The sequence below is a fragment of the Aquarana catesbeiana genome, linkage group LG04, assembly GCF_042186555.1.
Source record: "Aquarana catesbeiana isolate 2022-GZ linkage group LG04, ASM4218655v1, whole genome shotgun sequence".
Classification (NCBI taxonomy): Eukaryota; Metazoa; Chordata; class Amphibia; order Anura; family Ranidae; genus Aquarana; species Aquarana catesbeiana.
In genome coordinates this window covers 657,248,756-657,269,711 of record NC_133327.1, presented here as the reverse complement: position 1 = coordinate 657,269,711, position 20,956 = coordinate 657,248,756, and the positions used below count along the sequence as shown (strand labels likewise).

The 20,956-nt window shown below is 50.3% G+C and overlaps 1 protein-coding gene across 1 annotated transcript; it reads left to right on the top strand.

The window, feature by feature from the left end:
* Window positions 1-886: 886 nt before the first annotated feature.
* LOC141141618 (GTP cyclohydrolase 1-like) lies at window positions 887-18,631 on the top strand. Its single transcript, XM_073629181.1, has 6 exons — window positions 887-1,270; window positions 10,033-10,142; window positions 11,485-11,540; window positions 11,712-11,743; window positions 16,617-16,701; window positions 18,209-18,631. Exons 1-6 carry the CDS (start codon window positions 994-996, stop codon window positions 18,333-18,335), a joined length of 687 nt encoding a protein of 228 aa, XP_073485282.1. The 5' UTR covers window positions 887-993; the 3' UTR covers window positions 18,336-18,631.
* The last annotated feature ends 2,325 nt before the right edge of the window (window positions 18,632-20,956 follow it).

Below are 20,956 nucleotides of genomic sequence, written 5' to 3'. Positions count from 1 at the left end.
AACCGACATCGCGAATGCCCACCTGAAAAAATTGGCTGCTCAGTCTAAAATGCCTGAGCCTATGTTTAGGCCCAGTCTGGGCCTGGTTGTGAACCTGCAAAATTCATGAAAAAAAAAGGCAGTGTGATTGAGCACTCTGAGCAGGGAGGTGCAGACCACATGTGCAGAACTGTGCAAGCTGAGATCTGGTCCAACATGTTCCCTGTGTCCCCTACAGTGCCACTTCTACTGGACAGTTTTGCCTGCATGTATGTAAAAAAAAATCTAAATTAGGGCATGTGAAATACCAAAAAGAATAAATATACTTAAAGCTTCTATCAGATGTATTATCTCCATCCAGTCACCAGAGTACAATATTTATTTGCAATAGCTGTCCTTTAATTAGCTGTTAGCAGGCAGTTACCTCAAATGGAATCAATGTATTCAAATGACGTGGAGTGAAATCTCTTACCAGAAAGCAATTAACATCTCATGTATGGGCCTTGAGGGCCAGAATGGAGCACCTCTGCTCTGGTTTATGAAATGCAACATTTTCCATTTTCCCAATAGATGAGCAATTACTTCAGTGATTCACCAGTGATAACCAGCAGACAGACCTTGTAGAGGCTGTGCCATGTGTTTGACGTAAATTATCAGCGCGTTAATTGCAGAAACCGTTAAAACCCAAAATGAATGAAAGGCCATATGGGTAGTCAGGCTGATCAGGATGAACAGCATAGCTAACCTGTTTATGTGTCATTTTACTCTTTCCAGTCATCTGCACTGTAGCCTGAGGGAGCAAGTGCCATGACACTTTAAATTATTACTCCAGTGTAATGTTTGACAGCTACATCATCAATGCTAGTCCTCATGGATTGGCCGTGGTGCTTTGACTGTGTATAAATAGAACGGGCATCCCTTGGATGAATCATACTCTTCACAGCCTGCCCAGAGCACCTGATCCATCACTGACAGCTACCCAGTTGTGGTCATTAACCCTTTTGGGCTGTGATCATGAACTCACACGTGAATGGAGAAGTCAACTGCAACTATATCACCAGCCACACCAATGGCACCATGGACATGAAAAAAGCTCTGATACAGCAAAATTTCAACCAGAGCAAAAAAGAGCAGCTTGATCAGGAGAGGCTTCCAGTATTAGAAGGTGCCTACAACACCATCCTCCAAGAGCTGGGCGAGGACCCCGAAAGAGACGGACTGCTGAAGACCCCCCTGAGAGCTGCAAAAGCCATGCAGTTTTTTACCAAGGGATACAACGAAAACATTGATGGTAAGTCCTCCTGGGCGCCTGGTATAAAGAATACCTCCCAACCTTCTGAGATGGGAAAGAGGGACAACTTTTAGCTTTTAAAGGACACAACTCTGACACACCAACACCCATGTAGGCTATGTAGGATGAATAAAAAAAAAAAAAAAAAACCTTTGTTAAACCTAAAAGGGTTTTATTTTTCAAAATGAATTTTCTTTAAACTGTCACTTTAAAAAATCAAATGAATTTATTGCGCAATTAAATGAAAGATTAAGTGCAGAATAACACTTTAAGGCAGCCTTTCTCAACCTTTCTACTCCTGAGGAACTCTTGAAATAATTTTCAGGTTCTCTGGAATCCCTGCTAAAAAAGAATTATGCCTACAGCTCATGATATATTAGCATGATTAATATGTCAAAGAAAGTTTTAAATATAAGAATAAGTAATGTGGTGTATGCGGGGTCCACGTTAACATTAATGGTCAGTTTAGAAGTAGTGGAAAATTACCATCTTGTATTGGTTCTCAGACTGCAAACTATTCAACTAGATGGGGCTGCGCTACAAGCGCACACAATGAATGCGGTTTTGGGGTGAAATTGCAGGTTTTTGGGGGTTAAAACATGCGGTGATGGGGCGACATAACACCTGCTAATGGGTTGTGCAATAGGAAAACCTGACGCAAATAGCTATTCAGAGGGCACTCATACGACTTTTAACATGTTTAGATATGCATAATGCAGCTTTTGTTAAAACATTTCCTTATAATCCTTCCATAAATGAAGGTTCCTGTTCTAGCACTTCCTTGTATAGGGTGACAACGCTCTGTCCCGGCCTCCATATTGCCTTCTGCATTGTCACCCTGTAACATTCACCTCCATTGGTGAAATAAAAAAAAAAAAGACTGACAATTTTGAAAAAAACAAACAATATTTTTGACTTTCTGCTATACAACATATCCCATAAAAAAGTCTTCATCAATTTAGGTTAATATGTATTCTGCTACATATTTTTGGTAAAAAAAATTCCAATAAGTGTATATTGATTGGTTTGCGCAAAAGTTACAGCGTCTACAAACTATGGTGTATTTTTATTTTTTTACTAGTAATGGAGGCAATCAGCAACTTATAACAGGACTGCGATATTGGACACTAACTGACACTTTCACACTTTTGGGGACCAGTGACACTAATACGGTGATCAGTGCTAAAAAATATACACTGTCACTGTACTAATGACACTGCCTGGGAAGGGGTTAACATCAGGGGCGATCAAATGGTTAAATTTATGCCTAGCCAGTGTTTCTGTGTACTATGGGAGGTGCTTTTACTAGGAGAAGGCATGGATCCATGCTCCTGCTTTGCAGAGACACAGTATCCATGCCTTCCTTACTACCAGAACAACGATCTGCCTTGTTTACATAGGCAGACCACCCTCCTACCTCTGTACCGAAGGATTGACATGTGCAGGGGGAAATCAAGCTCCTGCTGTGTATAACAGTATAATCACAGTGCCCCAGGCCCGGAGGTGTCGGATCACATACTAGGTATGTGATCCTGCGCAGCAGTACCACTTTGCCACCGTATATGTAAGCTATATGGTCGGCAGGTGGTTAAACCAGATTTTGTTTTAGATTGCTGGCATTATGAACTGGCAGTTTGTCCATTCTTGGCAAAAAAAAAACACACCTCCCAACATTTTGAGGTGGGAACAAGGGACATCATTTAGCAAAAGTATGTAGGCATAGGACACACCCCCTGCCACGCCCTCTTAAAGGAGAATTTTACCCAAACAAATTGATTAGTAGTGGTGTAGTGGGTAGCACTCTTGCCTATCAGTAAAAAGGATCGCTGGTTCGCAACCACGACGACACTACCTGCCTGGAGTTTGCATGTTCTCCCTGTGCCTGCGTGGATTTCCTCCAGCTACTCCGGTTTCCTCCCACACTCCAAAGACATGCTGGAAGGTTAATTGGCTTCTGTCTAAAGTGGCCCTAGTATAGGAATGTGAGTTAGAGACCTTAGATTGTAAGTTCCTTGAGGGTAGGGACTGGTGTGAATGTACAATGTATATGTAAAGCGCTGCATAAATTGACCGCACTATATAAGTACTTTAAATAATAATAATAATAATAATAATTAGTGAAACCGATAAGTGTTTTTTTTTTACCACTACTATTCCTTTATACTGGCTTTTGGAATTTACAAATGCAGCAATTTAGAAATTGGGTGAAAGGTTTAGCACTGGGAAACACTGCATTTTATATACAACTATATAGATCAGACCAAAATGAGGGACAATGAGGAGGAAAGAGGGACAGAGGCACTATGTTTTGAATCAGGGACAGTCCCTCGAAATCAGAGACAGTTGGGAGCTATGGGTTCACTATCCTCTCTGAAGCAGTAGGTACATGTACAATAAACAATATTCTTATCCCCCCCAAAATAATCCATAAACACCCTCCACTTAATGCCCCTGTAATCAATTTTTCATGAAATTGTTCCTACTGTGTTTTTCTGCCTCCTTGTAATGTCCTCTAAGAGCTCCCGAGCCTCTCCTTTTCCCCGTCACTTCCATTCGTTTGGAATGAGCAGTGCACGTTAGTTGCAGTCTGTGCACAGTACAAATCCCATAGTCTATAGTCCATCTCCAGAGTGAGCAAAAGAGGGTGGCTAAGTTCCTACATACAGTGGGGACCGTGGAGAATGAGCGTAGCCGCCCTCTAACAGGAAGCAGTAGCGAAACAACCAGGGTCGCAGCAGTCGCGCTTGCGACTGATCCCTGGCATCCCGACACTGTGGGGGGCTGTCGCCCGTCCGCTGCTGCCGGTTCTAGGCAATGATCGAGACATTACATCCCAGACATAGCAGTACGCTAAGGGGGGTCACCGCACGCAGCTCGCCATTTATAGTTACAGGAAACAGTGATGTGAACTGTGCCTGAGCGAGCACTCACTGACTGTGACTGGTACAGCAGCTCCAATAATTCCTCCAAGCAGATCCATGTCGGGAGGAAGATACTGGAGTGGAGGAGAAAGTCAGCTGATGGGCCAGTCCAGTGAAGGGGGAGGAGCTCTCCCCTTAGTGAGGAGATGTGCAGACAGTGTCCCCATGTCGGGAGAGCCATTACTGGAGGCACTGTGAGTCCAGACTGAGAACACACTGAGCGGAAAGAGGGAATTGACTGAAACTAAAAGCAAGTGAGTGTTACTGTCCCTGATCCCACTCCCACCCAGGGCTGTCTTAATGAGTGGGCACACCTGGGCACTGCCCAGGGGTCCCAGCTGCATGGGGGGCCCCTACACTTTCTCCAAAGAAGCTGGTTCTTGAGCCCACGATGCCCCAAAATTGGGGGGCCCATGATGGCACTGAGAGTGATGGATACACAGGGAAGGCAGGCTGGCAGCGGTGTGCCGTGCTGTGCAGAACGATACCTATTTTTTCACAGCCAGCAGGGAGGGGAGGGGTCGGAGCGCCAGTGATGCTCTGACCCTGCCCCATGCAGCTTGAATGCGCAGGACTTGAAGGCTGCGGGGTAGGAGCTGGAGTGGGAGCTGCTGAGTTGGAGGCACTGAGAGCCCACCTTCGGAAGTAGCATTGTGGATGGTGAGCCCAGCTGTCCAGCACTGTTTGCACCGAAGGGCTTGGAATGCCCAGAGGGATGCTCCCTCCTCCGCGCCTCCTTCTGCCTGCTTGATTGGTATAGGTGAGTTCAGTGCTGGAGGTGGGCACATAGCAAAAAGTTTACATGCACTGTATCTCCACTGGAAAAGGGGGTACTACATGGATGGAATAATGGTGCTGGGGGATATCAAGGGTGTATGGAGGAAAACAATGCTGAGTGGGATCTGGGGTGTATAGGGGGTAGCAATCCTTGGGGTAGCTTGGGTGGCTATAGTTCTAGAGGTATCACGGATGTAGGGAGGCCACGGTGTAGTGGGTATCAGGGATGTAGTGGGTATCTTATGGTATATGGTAACAGTGCTGGGGGAATATCTGTGGTGTAGAGGGGTCAGAGTGCTGGGGGGATATCTGGGGTGTAGAGGGTTCAGAGTGCTGGGGGAATATCTAGGGTGTAGAGGGGTCAGAGTGCTGGGGGGGATATCTGGGGTGTAGAGGGGTTTGAGTGCTTGGGAGATCTGGGGTGTAGAGGAGTCAGAATGCTGGGGGGATATCTGGGATGTAGATGGGTCAGAGTGCTGGGGGATATCTGGGGTGTAGAGGGGTCAGAGTGCTGTGGGGATATCTGGGGTGTAGAGGTGTCAGAGTGCTGGGGGGATATCTGGGGTGTAGAGGGGTCAAAGTGTTGGGGGATATCTGGGGTGTAGAGGGGTCAGAGTGCTGGGGGATATCTGCGGTGTAGAGAGGTCAGAGTGCTGGGGGAATATCTAGGGTGTAGAGGGGTCAGAGTGCTGGGGGGATATCTGGGGTGTAGAGGGGTCAGAGTTCTGGGGGGAACATCTGGGGTGTAGAGGGGTTGGAGTGCTGGGGGGATATCTGGGGTGTAGAGGGGTTTGAGTGCTTGGGAGATATCTGGGGTGTAGAGGGGTCAGAGTGCTGGGGGATATCTAGGATGTAGAGGGGGAAGAGTGCTGGGGGGATAGCTGGGGTGTAGAGGGGTCAGAGTGCTGGGGTAATATATGGGGTGTAGAGGGGTCAGAGTGCTGGGGGATATCTGGGGTGTAGAGGGGTCAGAGTGCTGGGGGACATCGGGGGGGGGGTAGAGGGTCATAGTGCTGGGGGGATATGAGGGTTTGAGTGCTTGAGAGATATCTGGGGTGTGGAGGGGTCAGAGTGCTGGGGGATATCTGGGGTGTAGAGGGGTCAGAAGGCTGGGGGGATATCTGGGGTATAGAGGGGTCAAAGTGCTGGGTCAGAGTGCTGGGGGGATATCTGGGGTGTAGAGGGGTCAAAGTGTCGGGGGATATCTGGGGTGTAGAGGGGTCAGAGTGCTGAGGGGGTATCTGGGGTGTAGAGGGGTCAGAGTGCTGGGGGAGATTTCTGGGATGTAGAAGGGTCAGAGTGCTGGGGGGATAGCTGGGGTGTAGAGGGGTCAGAGTGCTGGGGGAGATTTCTGGGATGTAGAAGGGTCAGAGTGCTGGGGGGATAGCTGGGGTGTAGAGGGGTCAGAGTGCTGGGGTAATATATGGGGTGTGGAGGGGTCAGAGTGCTGGGGGTGATATCTGGGGTGTAGAGGGGTCAAAGTGTTGGGGGATATCTGGGGTGTAGAGGGGTCAGAGTGCTGGGGGATATCTGGGATGTAGAGGGGTCAGAGTGCTGGGGGATATCTGGGGTGTAGAGGGGTCAGAGTGCTGGGCGGATGTGAGGGTTTGAGTGCTTGGGAGATATCTGGGGTGTAGAGGGGTCAGAGTGCTGGGGGAAATCTGGGATGTAGAGGGGTCAGATTGCTGGGGGGATATCTGGTGTGTAGAGGGGTCAGAGTGCTGGGGTGATATCTGGGGTGTAGAGGGGTCAGAGTGCTGGGGGGATAGCTGGGATGTAGAGGGGTCGCAGTGCTGGGGGGATATCTAGGGTGTAGAGGGGTCAGAGTGCTGGGGGGATATCTGAGATTTAGAGGGGTCAGAATGCTGGGGGATATCTGGGATGTAGAGGGGCCATAGTGCTGTGGAGGCATCATTCTAGCAGATATATTATATGCACAGGACAGCTTTGTTACTTTATGTATGTAGTATTTTCCCACTGTTTCTTTGCTGTACAGAATGATTGTTCATGTACTTAATGCGGAGCTCCACCCAAAAGGGGAAGCTCCGCTTGTTTACCTTCTACCTACTTGATGTCTGCTTACCCGCGTTTTCTCCATTGTAGGGGCCCCAGAGCATTATTTTGCCCAGGGGCCCATGATGCTATTGAGAGGACCCTGCTCCCACCCCCCCCCCACCATCCCTCTGTCCGTGATCCCATCCCCCTATCCCCCCCACCATCCCTCTGTCCCTGATCCCACTCCCACCCCCCACCACCATCCCTCTGTCCCTGATTCCACCCCCACCCCCCACCACCATTCCTCTGTCCCTGATCCCACTATCACCTCCCCTCACCATCCCTCTGTCCCTGATCCCATCCCACCATCCCTCTGTCCCTGATCCCATCGCACCCCCCCTCTACCATCCCTCTGTCCCTGATCCCATCCCACCCTCCGATCTTCCCTCTGTCCCTGATCCCATCCCACCATCCCTCTGTCCCTGATCCCATCCCTCTGTCCCTGATCCCATCCCCTCCAGCATCCCTCTGTCCCTGATCCCATCCCACCCCCACCACCATCCCACCATCCCTCTGTCCCTGATCCCATCTCCCCAGCATCCCTCTGTCCCTGATCCCATCCCACCCCCACCGTCCCTCTGTCCCTGATCCCACTCCCACCCCCACCACCATCCCTCTGTCCCTGATCCCACCCCACCACCATCCCTCTGTCCCTGATCCCATCCCACCGTCCCTCTGGCCCTGATCCCATCCCACCCCCATCCCTCTGTCCCTGATCCCATCCCACCCTCCCACCATCACTCTGTCCTTGATCCCGTCCCACCCCCACCATTCCTCTGTCCCTGATCCCATCCCACCACCATCACTCTGTCCTGATCCCACCCCCACCACCATCCCATTGTCCCTGATCCTATCCCACCCTCCCTCTGTCCCTGATCCCATCCCCCACCATCCCTCTGTCCCTGATCCCACTCTCACCCCCTCACCATCCCTCTGTCCCTGATCCCATCCCCCCCACCATCCCTCTGTTCCTGATCCCATCCCCCACCATCCCTCTGTCCCTGATCCCACTCCCACCCCCTCACCATCCCTCTGTCCCTGATCCCATCCCACCCCCATCTCTCTCTTTGTCCCTGATCCCTCCCATCCCACCCTCCTTCTGTCCCTGATCCCATCCCCCCCAGCATCCCTCTGTCCCTGATCCCATCCCATCCCCATCCCTCTGTCCCTGATCCCATCCTACCATCCCACCATCACTCTGTGCCTGATCCCGTCACACCCCCAGCATCCCTCTGTCCCTGATCCCATCCCACCCCCACTACCATCACTCTGTCCCCAATCCTAACTCCACCCCCCCACCACCATCCCTCTGTCCCTGACCCCACTCCCACCCCCCCACTATCCCACTGTCCCTGATCCCATCCCACCCCCATCCCTCTGTCCCTAATCCCTCTCATCCCACCCTCCCACCATCCCTCTGTCCCTGATCCCATCCCCCCAGCATCCTTCTGTCCCTGATCCCATCCCACCCCCACCACCATCCCACCGTTCCTCTGTCCCTGATCCCATCCCACCGTCCCTCTGGCCCTGATCCCATCCCACCCCCATCCCTCTGTCCCTGATCCCATCCCTCCCTCCCACCATCACTCTGTCCCTGATCCCGTCCCACCCCCACCATTCCTCTGTCCCTGATCCCATCCCACCACCATCCCTCTGTCCCTGATCCCACTCCCACCCCCTCACCATTCCTCTGTCCCTGATCCCATCCCACCCCTCCCTCTGTCCCTGATCCCTCCCATCCCACCCTCCCTGTCCCTGATCCCATCCCCCCAACATCCCTCTGTCCCTGATCCCATCCCACCCCCATCCCTCTGTCCCTGATCCCATCCCACCATTCCACCATCACTCTGTCCCTGATCCCGTCCCACCCCCAGCATCCTTCTGTCCCTGATCCCAACCCACCCCCACTACCATCACTCTGTCCCCAATCCTAACTCCACCCCCCCACCACCATCCCTCTGTCCCTGATCCCACCCCCACCATCCTTCTGTCCCTGATCCTATCCCACCCTCCCTCTGTCCCTGATCCCATGCCACCCCCCACCATCCCTCTGTCCCTGATCCCACCCCCCCACCATCCCTCTGTCCCTGATACCATCCCACCCCCATCCCTCTGTCCCTGATCCCTCCCACCATCCCTCTGTCCCTGATCCCATCCGCCCCAGCATCCCACCCCATCCCTCTGTCCCTGATCCTATCCCACCCTCCCTCTGTCCCTGATCCCATCCCACCCCCCCCACCATCCCTCTGTCCCTGATCCCACTCCCACCCCCCCACTATCCCTCTGTCCCTGATCCCATCCCACCCCCATCCCTCTGTCCCTAATCCCTCTCATCCCACCCTCCCACCATCCCTCTGTCCCTGATCCCATCCCCCCCAGCATCCTTCTGTCTCTGATCCCATCCCACCCCCACCACCATCCCACCGTTCCTCTGTCCCTGATCCCACTCCCACCCCCACCACCATCCCTCTGTCCCTGATCCCACCCCCACCACCATCCCTCTGTCCCTGATCCCATCCCACCCTCCCACCATCCCTCTGTGCCTGATCCCATCCCACCGTCCCTCTGGCCCTGATCCCATCCCACCCCCATCCCTCTGTCCCCGTTTTCATCCCACCCTCCCACCATCACTCTGTCCCTGATCCCGTCCCACCCCCAGCATCCCTCTGTCCCTGATCCCATCATTGAGAACTTCAAGCCATCAGCTGCAATGGCTGACTGTACTTGTAGGCATTCACTCACAGGAAACTGTGAATTAATGACATTGCTGAGTGGGAAGACCCCTATACTACTGCACTGTTGTCAAATTGTGACAGTGGGTGTGGGGAGAGGATCCCCTGCCCGCTGTCACAAGTAAAGGGGATTGGGGGGGAGGGGAGGCTGCAGATGCTAGAACATGTTACAAAAAAAACGGGTGGAACATGTAACATGAACTTATCCTTTAAGCACTTTTATGTTTTATGGTTATAATAAGATTGATATTTCACGTTACTGTAATTTGTTTTCTAGATATACTCAACAACGCCATATTTGACGAGAACCATGATGAGATTGTCATTGTGAAGGACATCGATGTGTTTTCTCTTTGTGAACATCACTTGGTACCATTTTTTGGCAAGGTATGAAACCAGGTTTAAGACTATACCCAGGAGGAGATAAGAAGGGAGATGGGGCAGGGGAACAGAGAGATTTAGGGGACCCAGAGATATAGAGTAGAAAGACACAAGGAGAAACAATGAGGAACAAAAAGAAAAGGGTTGCCACCCATCTCATATATTTATTGGGTCATCCTGGATTTCAAAGTAATTATGTATGGGATGCAGCTTCCTGATATTGCATTAATGGCACCACACAGCGTCCTTCATTTCCATGATGCAGGTGGACCAACGCCAGCACCATGACATTCAATGACGCCATGTGACCGGGACACATGGCGTTATTTGTTGCTATGGTGCTGGCTGCCTGGCGTGACATCACTGTCCTGTCTCCCCACCTTGTCCAGTCAAGGAACTCTTTGCAGTCATTGAAAAAACACAAAACATTCTCCAAATGGTGCCAGTACCAAGCAGCTGTCATCCTGTGCTCACAATAGGATAACAGGCATGGGACCTGGAAGCTAGTGGAGATCTCTGGAGTAGCGGTGTCTACTTCAGTGTTTCCAGCTTCTAGAGAGATCCCAAAGGTATAGTATATGCATAGTTACGTTGGTCCAAGCAGAACCAACTTAACAAAATAAAAAAATGCCATATCTGGTCCTCACTGACCACCTTTAGCAGTAGGGGCTGTAGAGCAGGGGTGCTGAACCGCTGGGCCACGGAGCACTCTGATGTGGCCCGCAACCTCCTGCTCTGGGATGGTGGGTCGACAAGCCCAGATTGCGGGTTGCTGACCCGCCATCCCAGAGCATCAGAGTGGTGGCATCCCAGAGCTGGCGGTGGAGGAACCAAGCGGCTGCAGAGGGAGCAGGAGCCGCATAAGCCGATGCTTCCTCTATAGGCCCCTTTCACACGATTGGTCTGATAGGGGCCACCTGTCCGTTTTCTTTCATTTTGTGATTGTGATTAAACAGTGGGTAAACATCGAACAGGGATTGGTCTCATGGAAAACGATGATCCTGATTGTTGTTTAACTTCTTCATTATGCTATTCAAAATAAAACATTTGAAATTCTGAACCATTTCATTTCAGTGTGGCCCACAACCGTTTACCAAATCACTTAAGTGGCCCTTGCTCTTCAAAAGGTTGAGCACCCCTGCTGTAGAGCAATTCATCCTCAGATTTTACAAGAGATGCAGGCATTCTTGTGCACATGCTCTGTGTTTTACATTTGCGAATAGAAGATTTGTAGGCCAAAACTCATTGCTGAATGTATGATATCTAAAGCACTGCATACAATGTTGGCACTATACAGTATAAATCCCTAGAATATTGTAATAAATCAGGCATTTTCTTGCTTTCAAAGGTTCATATTGGCTACTTACCAAGCAGAAAAGTAGTTGGCCTGAGCAAGCTGGCAAGGTAAGTTATTACAGAAACCTTAGATCTACACTGTATAGAAGCTGAGGACTAGAACACTTATACATACGGCTTTCAGGTTCATTCTGCAGCGGTATCTGGATTGACAGATACTTGATAAAATATGACATATATGAAATATGTGCTGACTGCATTTTTCTATTATTTTTTCAGAATTGTTGAAATCTTCAGCCGACGGCTACAAGGTTTGTAGAAGGGAATATATTTATTGTGAAGAAATTTTCAGCCTTTTGTATGGGATGGCGATGCAAAACCTTTTGTGTGGGTTTGTGTGGGTGTCTGAGTCCACAATGGGGGCAGTTCCCTTCTCTATTTGTCTTAGTGACCATTGACAGCAGAAATCCAACATTAGAGCTGTCACCAGAGCAAGGGGCAAGAGTAAGTAATGCAATGGGTACAAACGTTCTAGAGAGAGCTGTCTTAGATGGGATTTCTTTCGCCTCTGTACGCCTCATGCACACTGAACATTTTGCCCCGCTGCATGAGGTCCTGGCATTTAGCCACGGGCAGAGGGCACAGGTGCATCATCCAGCCCTAATGCCAGCAGCCTGTCAAACGTATACAGGTTTGAGGGTGGGGGCTACACAAGGTGAGGGGGGCAAGAGGGGGGAATGAAGAAGCTGCTCAAGATGAAGTGGGAGAGGAGAACGGGGGGGGGGGGATCAAGGGGAACGGGGGGGGGATCAGGGGGTGCACAAGATGAGGGGGGGTAGGGAAGCTGCACAAGGTAAGGGGGAGATGGAGAAGCTGCAGGAGGAGAAAAAGCTGCAGGGGGGATGGGGGCTGTAAAGGAGAGTGTGGGGGAGAGGGTGAGGGGGCATGGGGAAGTTGCACAAGGGGGTGAATGTGTCACTCGGTTTCAGGGTCATTGTGTTAGATGCACAAGGTGAGTGAGAATGTGCAGTCCTGCCTGCCGCTGATCTGCCTCCACCCTTGGCTCAGAGACCCTTGATCACCCCCCTCCCTGCAGTTTTCCCTTAGGCTTAGCTCCTTCCTGTCCTGCAGTGGCTCTAACATTCTGCAGTGGTGGCTACTGCACCCGGCTGGAACCCCAGGACCCAGAGAGCAGGGGTGCAGCCAGCCCAAGTGAGTGGGTACTGAAAGCTAGGTGGATCAAGAGGATGGTGGGGCTGGCTACCAAGCTACTGCTTCTCCTGGGACTTCTACTACTGACCCTCCACATCACGTTGCTCCGGGGGGCTCCGCCAGTCCATCCAATATCCCCCCGCAGCGCTGCCAGATACCCTCCTCTTCTCCCCCACCAGCTGCTGTGGGGGGTGTTTCAGGATGGACAGCGGGGGAAAGGGCCAGTAAGTAAGTATGTAATTTACCGCTCCCTTCATTTTGTAAATGAACACAACAAGTGATCTGTACTGATCACTCATTGTGTTCATTAATACCTGAAGCATAGTAAACTATGTGCTTCAATTTGTGAATGAACAGGAATCCGATCAGCACAGAGCACTTCCCATTCATTCACTGTCCAGTGCAGCTGAGGCTGCAGAGAAAGGGACTGGGGAATCTGTGTCCTCAGCTCCTTCCTCTGTCTCAAGTGACACTTCAGAGGTTTAGACCCCTGATATTTCACCAAAGACCCCCCCAACAGAGTCCCCTTATATAAGCGAACCCCCTTAGAGACCAACAGTTGGTACACTGATATAAGGGGGATCCTGTTAGGAAGGAAGAGCTGCCTTCTTTGCAGAGTTAGTTATTTGTGAGTACAATAGGGAAGGGGGGGGCAATTCTGATGTGTGGAGGGACGCCAAATGTGAAGGAGAAGTCTGATGGGGACACCAGATGCAAGGAGACATTCTACTGGGGACACCTGATGTAAGAAGGCACTCTGATGAGGGCACCTTATGTAATGTGATTTTCTTTTGAAATATGGATGTGATTGGCCTAATTATGTTTTAATAGAGAGCAATTTGGAAGACTTTTCTAGTGACTGAACCTCCTCAAATTTGAATTCATTACCCCTTTTTAGTTAGACATCTGTGCGCTGCAGGGATGTACACAAAATTGTGTGCATTCCTGAAATCCACAAAAACACACAGCCCTTTTGCAGGTGTGGAGAAGAAAAGGTTCCTGGACTGCCGCACTCTGGAAAAAAACATCTTTATTGTGGAGCGTAAAAAATCCAAAATATAGTCACATAAATAGAGACAAAACAGGGTGCAATCGCTAACGCATTTCACATCATTGGATGCTTACTTTTGCAGGTGTACAGTGGTGCCATTAAGTCCTAATGACATAACCACCCACTTTGCTTCTGTGGTCATTCACCTGCAGCAAAAGTCTTTCCCCCTGTGAATCCCTGGGTGTACTGATGTACTCCACTCTGTCCTCCTTTTTTTTCTGCTGCTCCTTAGGCAAGATTCCTTTCCAAACTGTATTGCTGTCAGGCTCTTCCCAAGTCAGCCTGGGCAGAGCCTGGAGGCCGTGTCCCCCCCAGGTGTCCCTCCTAGGCCACTGACAGACTCCACAGCACTCCATCTTCCACCCGGATTACTTGCTGGCATGGATCTCCCATATTTAAGGACTGACCTAGCCACCCTGCTAGGACATTCTGACTCTGGATTGGCCAAGTTCCCTCAAGTATGCAGATCAGTACCTCCTGGCCTCCGTCCACTAACTTCTAGAAGTTTCTCCATAATTCTAGATCAGGGAGGAAGTGGTGGTGGTGGTGGTGGTGGTGGTGGGGGGGGGGGGGATGGTACCAGAGTCCTGCCTCTGAGGCATCCAATCTGACCCAATTTCTGAATCACAAACCAACCATGAGTCATAACATACATTTTCCTGCACTAACACTAGTAGCACACTAGAGGGTGCTACAGTGGTATTAAATAGGGCATGTATATGTGGGACCTTTACCATGGATGAATTAAAGCGAGCCTGTTACCAACTTAACCACTTGCCGACCAGCCGCCATCATTATACTGTGGCAGGCCGCCACGATCCCGCGAACCGTCTTAGCTGTACGTCGGTCCCTTTAAGCGGGGATAACAGGCACATGCCCGCAAGATGACCACCAGCCAGGCACAAAAGCAAGAACAGGGACGTGTGTGTGTGTAAACACGCATATCCCTGTTCTGTGAGGAGAGACAGATCATCTGCTCCTACTAGCTAGGAACAATGATCTGTCATCTCCTCTAGTCAGTCCCATCCCCCCTACAGTTAGAACACACACAAGGGAACACATTTAACCCCTTGACTGCCCCCTAGTGTTAACCCCTTTCCTGCCAGTGACATTTACACAGTAATACGTACATTTTTATAGCACTGATCGCTGTATAAAAGTCAATGGTCCCAAAAAATGTGTCAAAAGTGTCCGATCTGTCCGCCATAATGTCACAGTCCCGATAAAAACCGCAGATCACCGCCATTACTAGTAAAAACAAAATATAATAATAAAAATGCCATAAATCTTCCCCATAGTTTGTAGATGCTATAACTTTTGTGCAAACTAATTAATACATACGCTTATTGTGATTTTTATTACCAAAAATATGTAGAAGAATACATATCGGCCTAAACTGAGGAAAAAATTAGCTTTTTTTTTTTTAAAAAAAATGGGGATATTTATTATAGCAAAAAGTACAAAATTTTTTTTTTTTTTTCAAAATTGTCGCTCTTTTTTTGTTTATAGCTCAAAAAATAAAAACCGCAGAGATGATCAAATACAACCAAAAGAAAGCTCTATTTGTGGGAAAAAAAGGACGTCAATTTTGTTTGGGTACAGCGTCGCACAACCGCGCAATTGTCAGTTAAACTGACGCAGTGCCGAATCGCAAAAAATGGCCTGGTCATTAAGCAGCCAAATCTTCCGGGATTGAAGTGGTTAAAAAAGTTCAGTGAAAAGGACAGAAAAATCAAGTAATTTTAAATGTTTACTTGCAGTTCTTTTTTCCTTTTCCATAAATTATTTTTTAATTTTACTTACAATGTGCTAGAAAATGTGGAGAGTCATTTCCCTAGCACAGCCTCACTCTCCTTGCATATCATCGCCCTCTTCTCTTTTGGGAGTGACTAAGTGCCCTGTGCTGACCCAGCTCCTCCATCCCTCCCCTACATTTATAGATCAGCCAGGGCAGGAACACAGGGGAATACTATAGATTGCCACACCCAGCAGCAGTCTGAGGGCTTTTGGATTTCTACATAATCGAGGCTTTTACAAGTAAATAACATACATGACATACATTAAAAGGACATATTGTATAAGGGTTGATTTACTAAAACTGGAGAGTACACAATCTGGTGCAGCTGTGCATAGAAACCAATCAGCGTCTAGTTTATTTTAATTTTTTTTTAAGGTCAAAGCTTAAAGTGGTTTTGTAAACTCAGAAAAAACAAACAAAAAAAAAGCCTGCAAGACAAAGGCATAATGAGCTAGTATGCATCGCATACTAGCTCATTATGAAATGCTTATCTTAGATCGAAGCTGTTGTAGCGGTTCCCACACACCGCTCTGACCGGAGACATGTCTCCCGGAGTTATTTCTGGGTTCGCGGGCTCCGGGGCTGGGACTGGCCGGAGCCGCGATGATATCACTCCTGTGCATGCGTGCGGGAGACGCCGGTCATGGCACGGCCACTGAAGAAACGGCTCGAGTGGGCCGTTTCTTCAGTGCGCATGTGGCGATGACGTCGGCGTATGCGGATACAGTGAATATCTCCTAAACTGTGCAGGTTTAGGAGATATTCACGGTACCTACAGGTAAGCCTTGTTATAGGGAAACCTGTAGGGAAAAGTGGTGTAACAGGGTTTGAAACAATTTTAATTGAACAAGCTGAAGTTAGAAACTGATTGGCTACCATGCAGAGCTGCACCAGATTTTGCACTCTCCAATTTTACTAAATCAACCAATATTTTTTTTTGTTTTTTTTTGTTTAAATGGATGGTCTAGTGACAGGGTCACTTTAATATACATATTGCTAAATAATGCTCTTTCATGAACATGTTGTGTCAAAATTTTACATGAATATCTTAAACATTGTTTGTTTGCTGCACCTTTTTGGCTGTGCCGCAGTGCTAATAATCTCCTGTTTTATATATTTACAGTTCAAGAGCGTCTCACAAAACAAATCGCATTAGCCATCAATGACGCTCTGCAGCCACTGGGGGTGGCTGTTGTTATGGAGGCTTCGTAAGTAATGTTTTCAATGATTTATTTCAAAAGACTTTTATGTATTTCAATGTCATACATTGTTTATTCTATCCAGGGCCGAAGTTGGGCAAGTTGATCTTTAGCTGTAAGGGATTTGTTCACACCATTTCCATCGAGCTACAAAGATGAAAGCAGTCTCAACACGGGATGGGGAACAAAGAAAATAATTGTTTTCCATGTGCGCAGGGGCGTTTTCTGAAATCAGTGGGCCTATTTGCAAGATCATAAGTTGGGCCCTTTTGCTTGACTTGCAGAGTGCTTAGTTCGTCATGGTGAAGAGTGCAAATGATTTTTTTTTTATTGCACAGGGTGTTGCTGGGATTGTAAAAGACCTGGGACACCTTTGTCCACCTCAAGCGGAGCTGTAATGCGGCGTGCGTAGCCTTTTTTCTAGTCCCGTCGTACGTGTTGTATGTCACCTTGTTCTGGACGGTCGGACTTTGGTGTGACCGTGTGTATGCAAGATCACTAGAGCGGAATTCCTTCGGAGTTCCGTCAGAGAAACCTTCGGAGTTTATTCCGACGGCAAAACCGGTCGTGTGTACGCGGCATACAGTGGCTGTTTGTTACCCCAACATTTCAAATTCCTGATATGTGCCTGCTGTACCATGTACTTGCATGAGAAAGTCTCCTGTTCCCTTTGTATTGCTTCCTTTATGAGAAAGCCCTGGTGTTCCTGCTAGTCCCTTTGCTTTCTTATTAAAAACTGACCACACTAAGCAGGAGAATACACCGTGGTCAGTTCCCTAGCTATGCTGGGAACTCAGGCTGCTCTCCTCCAACGATCAGATTTGTCCTGAAACGCCCCCCCCTGTCACTGGGAAGTTCAGTGTGCTGCTACTGCCCCGGCTAATGCAGCTGAGAAAAGAGGGAATGTGATTTATGTTTTTTTTTTTTTATATCTATACAAAAATGTTTTGCCTTTCATTTCTATTTTAAACTAAATGGGTTGTTTTAAAAGGTGATTGTTTACAATCACTTTAAAAGTGGGAGAGGCTTAAAGGGGCATGGTTAAATAAAACAATAATTATTGAGGCTGGCAACCCTGAGGGGCCCCTTAGTGGCATGGGGCCCTCGGGCAGTGCCCGAGTGCCTGAATGGTCAATCCGCCCATGGTGTGAACCCAGGCTCAATGTGAACGTGGGCTAAAACCTGGAAGCTGCTTTGTTTCTATGCAGATCTGCACCAGATTTTGCACTTTCCAATTTTAGTAATTCAACCCCATAAAGTCACATGACAAGTCACAGCCCCTTGTTTTCAATGGCACTCGTTCAGATTGGTGCGACTTAATGTTGCAGTGACTTTGAAAAGGTGCCTGCACTACTTTGATGCGGCTTGTAAAGATGGATCAAAGTCACAATGGAAATTGTGCGATTTTGGAGTCACGCAGGCGTGAATAGAGCCTTAGGCCCACCTGTGTTTTTAGTCTGATAATCACATTCTGTACCTGGAATCATGGAGTAATTTGGTTTTCCTCTCACCCCAGGCACATGTGTATGGTAATGAGGGGCGTGCAGAAGATGAACAGCAAAACCGTCACCAGCACAATGCATGGAATCTTCCGAGATGATCCCAAGTCCAGAGAAGAATTCCTCTCACTGATCAAACAATAAGAAGCTGCTCTGTATATGTGCATAATTTTATCATAGACAATCAACTGTAAAAGATTTGATTCTTAAACCAATGGTGCTGAACACACTGATTATATTCTGTTATCATAAAAAGAAAATAAAAATGTGTTTTTACATAATAACCTGAGTCAACAAACATCAGTATGTTCAATCGACTTTTGCCAAAGAAGGCAATTGTAAAATTGTCACCCACAGTGACTGTTCAGGTATTCTGACAGTTGCAGATGGTGGCTGTAAGAATACAATAGCCCAGTGCATAGTTGCCAACATTGTAAAAAAAAAAAGTGGGACACTTTTGTGGCTGTAGGTGGAGCCGTACAATAATTAGGGGGCGGGGCATTCGGGCGCGCCTAAAAATGGGTGTGGTTTACGTGACATAGTGGGCGTGGCTTAAATGGGCGTGGCTCCAGAGGGTGTGGTTAGAGTCTGAGATGAGTGAGGGATGGAGAGGGAGAGAGGGATTAGAGGGGGAGAGGGGAAGAGGGAAATGACGGGACAGCAGCCCCAGATCCTACACAATAAAAATATGTGTATTCTAGAAAGTTTAACAATCAGCAGATAAAGATACTCCAAACACCTGGTGTTAGCACTTCAATCATCCCGGCATCATGGTTGTTATGGTGTCAGGATGATTGAAGTGCATTATTTCTATTATTACATTGTAATATAAAATTAAATCATTCAACTCACCATAATGTAGAATCAGTGGGATCCCTGAGCGTGTCACTAGCCACGTCGCCTGCCACCAGCCTTCTGTCCTTGCGTCAGATGTCCCAGCAGAGTCCGTCCTTGCATCAGGTGCCCCCGGCGGAGCCCCCCTTACATCAGATGTCCCCAGCGGAGCCCCCCTCACACCAGGAGTCCCCAGCGGAGCCCCGCCTCACACCAGGAGTCCCCAGTGGAGCCCCCCTCACATCAGGTGTCCCCGGCGGAGCCCCACCTCACATCAGGAGTCCCCGGCGGAGCCCCCCTCACATCAGGTGTCCCCGGTGGAGCCCCCCCTCACATCAGGAGTCCCTGGCGAAGCCCCCTCACATCAGGTGTCCCCGGCGGAGCTCCCCCTCACATCAGGTGTCCCCAGCGGAGCCCCCCTCACATCAGGTGTCCCCGGCGGAGCCCCACCTCACATCAGGAGTCCCCGGTGGAGCCCCCCTCACATCAGGTGTCCCCGGTGGAGCCCCCCGTCACATCAGGAGTCCCTGGCGGAGCCCCCCCTCACATCAGGAGTCCCTGGCGGAGCCCCACCTCACATCAGGAGTCCCCGGCGGAGCCCCCCTCACATCAGGTGTCTCCGGCGGAGCTCCCCCTCACATCAGGTGTCCCCGGCGGAGCTCCCCCTCACATCAGGTGTCCCCGGCGAAGCCCCCCCTCACATCAGGTGTCCCCGGCGAAGCCCCCCCTCACATCAGGTGTCCCCGGCAGAGCCCCCCTCACATCAGGTGTCCCCGGCAGACCCCCCCCTCACATCAGGTGTCCCCGGCAGAGCCCCCCCTCACATTAGGTGTCCCCAGTGGAGCCCCCCCTCACATCAGGTGTCCCCGGTGGAGCCCCCCCTCACATCAGGAGTCCCTGGCGAAGCCCCCTCACATCAGGTGTCCCCGGCGGAGCTCCCCCTCACATCAGGTGTCCCCAGCGGAGCCCCCCTCACATCAGGTGTCCCCGGCGGAGCCCCACCTCACATCAGGAGTCCCCGGTGGAGCCCCCCTCACATCAGGTGTCCCCGGTGGAGCCCCCCGTCACATCAGGAGTCCCTGGCGGAGCCCCCCCTCACATCAGGAGTCCCTGGCGGAGCCCCACCTCACATCAGGAGTCCCCGGCGGAGCCCCCCTCACATCAGGTGTCTCCGGCGGAGCTCCCCCTCACATCAGGTGTCCCCGGCGGAGCTCCCCCTCACATCAGGTGTCCCCGGCGAAGCCCCCCCTCACATCAGGTGTCCCCGGCGAAGCCCCCCCTCACATCAGGTGTCCCCGGCAGAGCCCCCCTCACATCAGGTGTCCCCGTCAGACCCCCCCCTCACATCAGGTGTCCCCGGCAGAGCCCCCCCTCACATTAGGTGTCCCCAGTGGAGCCCCCCCTCACATCAGGTGTCCCCAGTGGAGCCCCCCTTGCATCAGGTGTTTGTCCCCAGTGGAGCCCCCCTTGCATCAGGTGTGTGTCCCCAGTGGAGCCCCCCTTGCATCAGGTGTGTGTCCCCAAAGGAGCCCCCCCTCACATCAGGAGTCCCACAGCGGTGCGCCCCCCCCCCCACCTCAGAGGTGTCCTAGTAGTCACGAGTCCGCAGCATGGCTAGTATCAGACAGGAAGACGGCTGGGGGGGGGGCTAGACAGAGCTCCTGCGTCGCCGCCCACCCTCCGCTCCGTCTCACCCCCACTACCCCCCGCCCCGCTGCCAGTCTGATATGGAAAGGGGCGGGGGTAGGCGGGGTGAGGTGGAGCGGGGCGGAGGGTGGGCGGCGACGCAGGAGCTCCGTCTAGCCCCCCCCAGCCGTCTTCCTGAACTTCATCAAAATGTCTCCGCCGGCCGCGGACCTCTAGCGGCGGCGGCGGCGAATCGTAAGGAACCGGATTTCTCTGGACATTTCCCAGGACACCAGAAATTCGGG

Bases quoted from the DNA above. Each gene is read 5' to 3' on its own strand.
- LOC141141618 (XM_073629181.1), top strand. From the start codon at position 994: ATGAACTCACACGTGAATGGAGAAGTCAACTGCAACTATATCACCAGC. The intron at 11,744-16,616 runs GTTTGTAGAAGG...ATATATTTACAG, and splicing joins CTTCAGCCGACGGCTACAAG to TTCAAGAGCGTCTCACAAAA. The intron at 16,702-18,208 runs GTAAGTAATGTT...CTCTCACCCCAG, and splicing joins GCTGTTGTTATGGAGGCTTC to GCACATGTGTATGGTAATGA.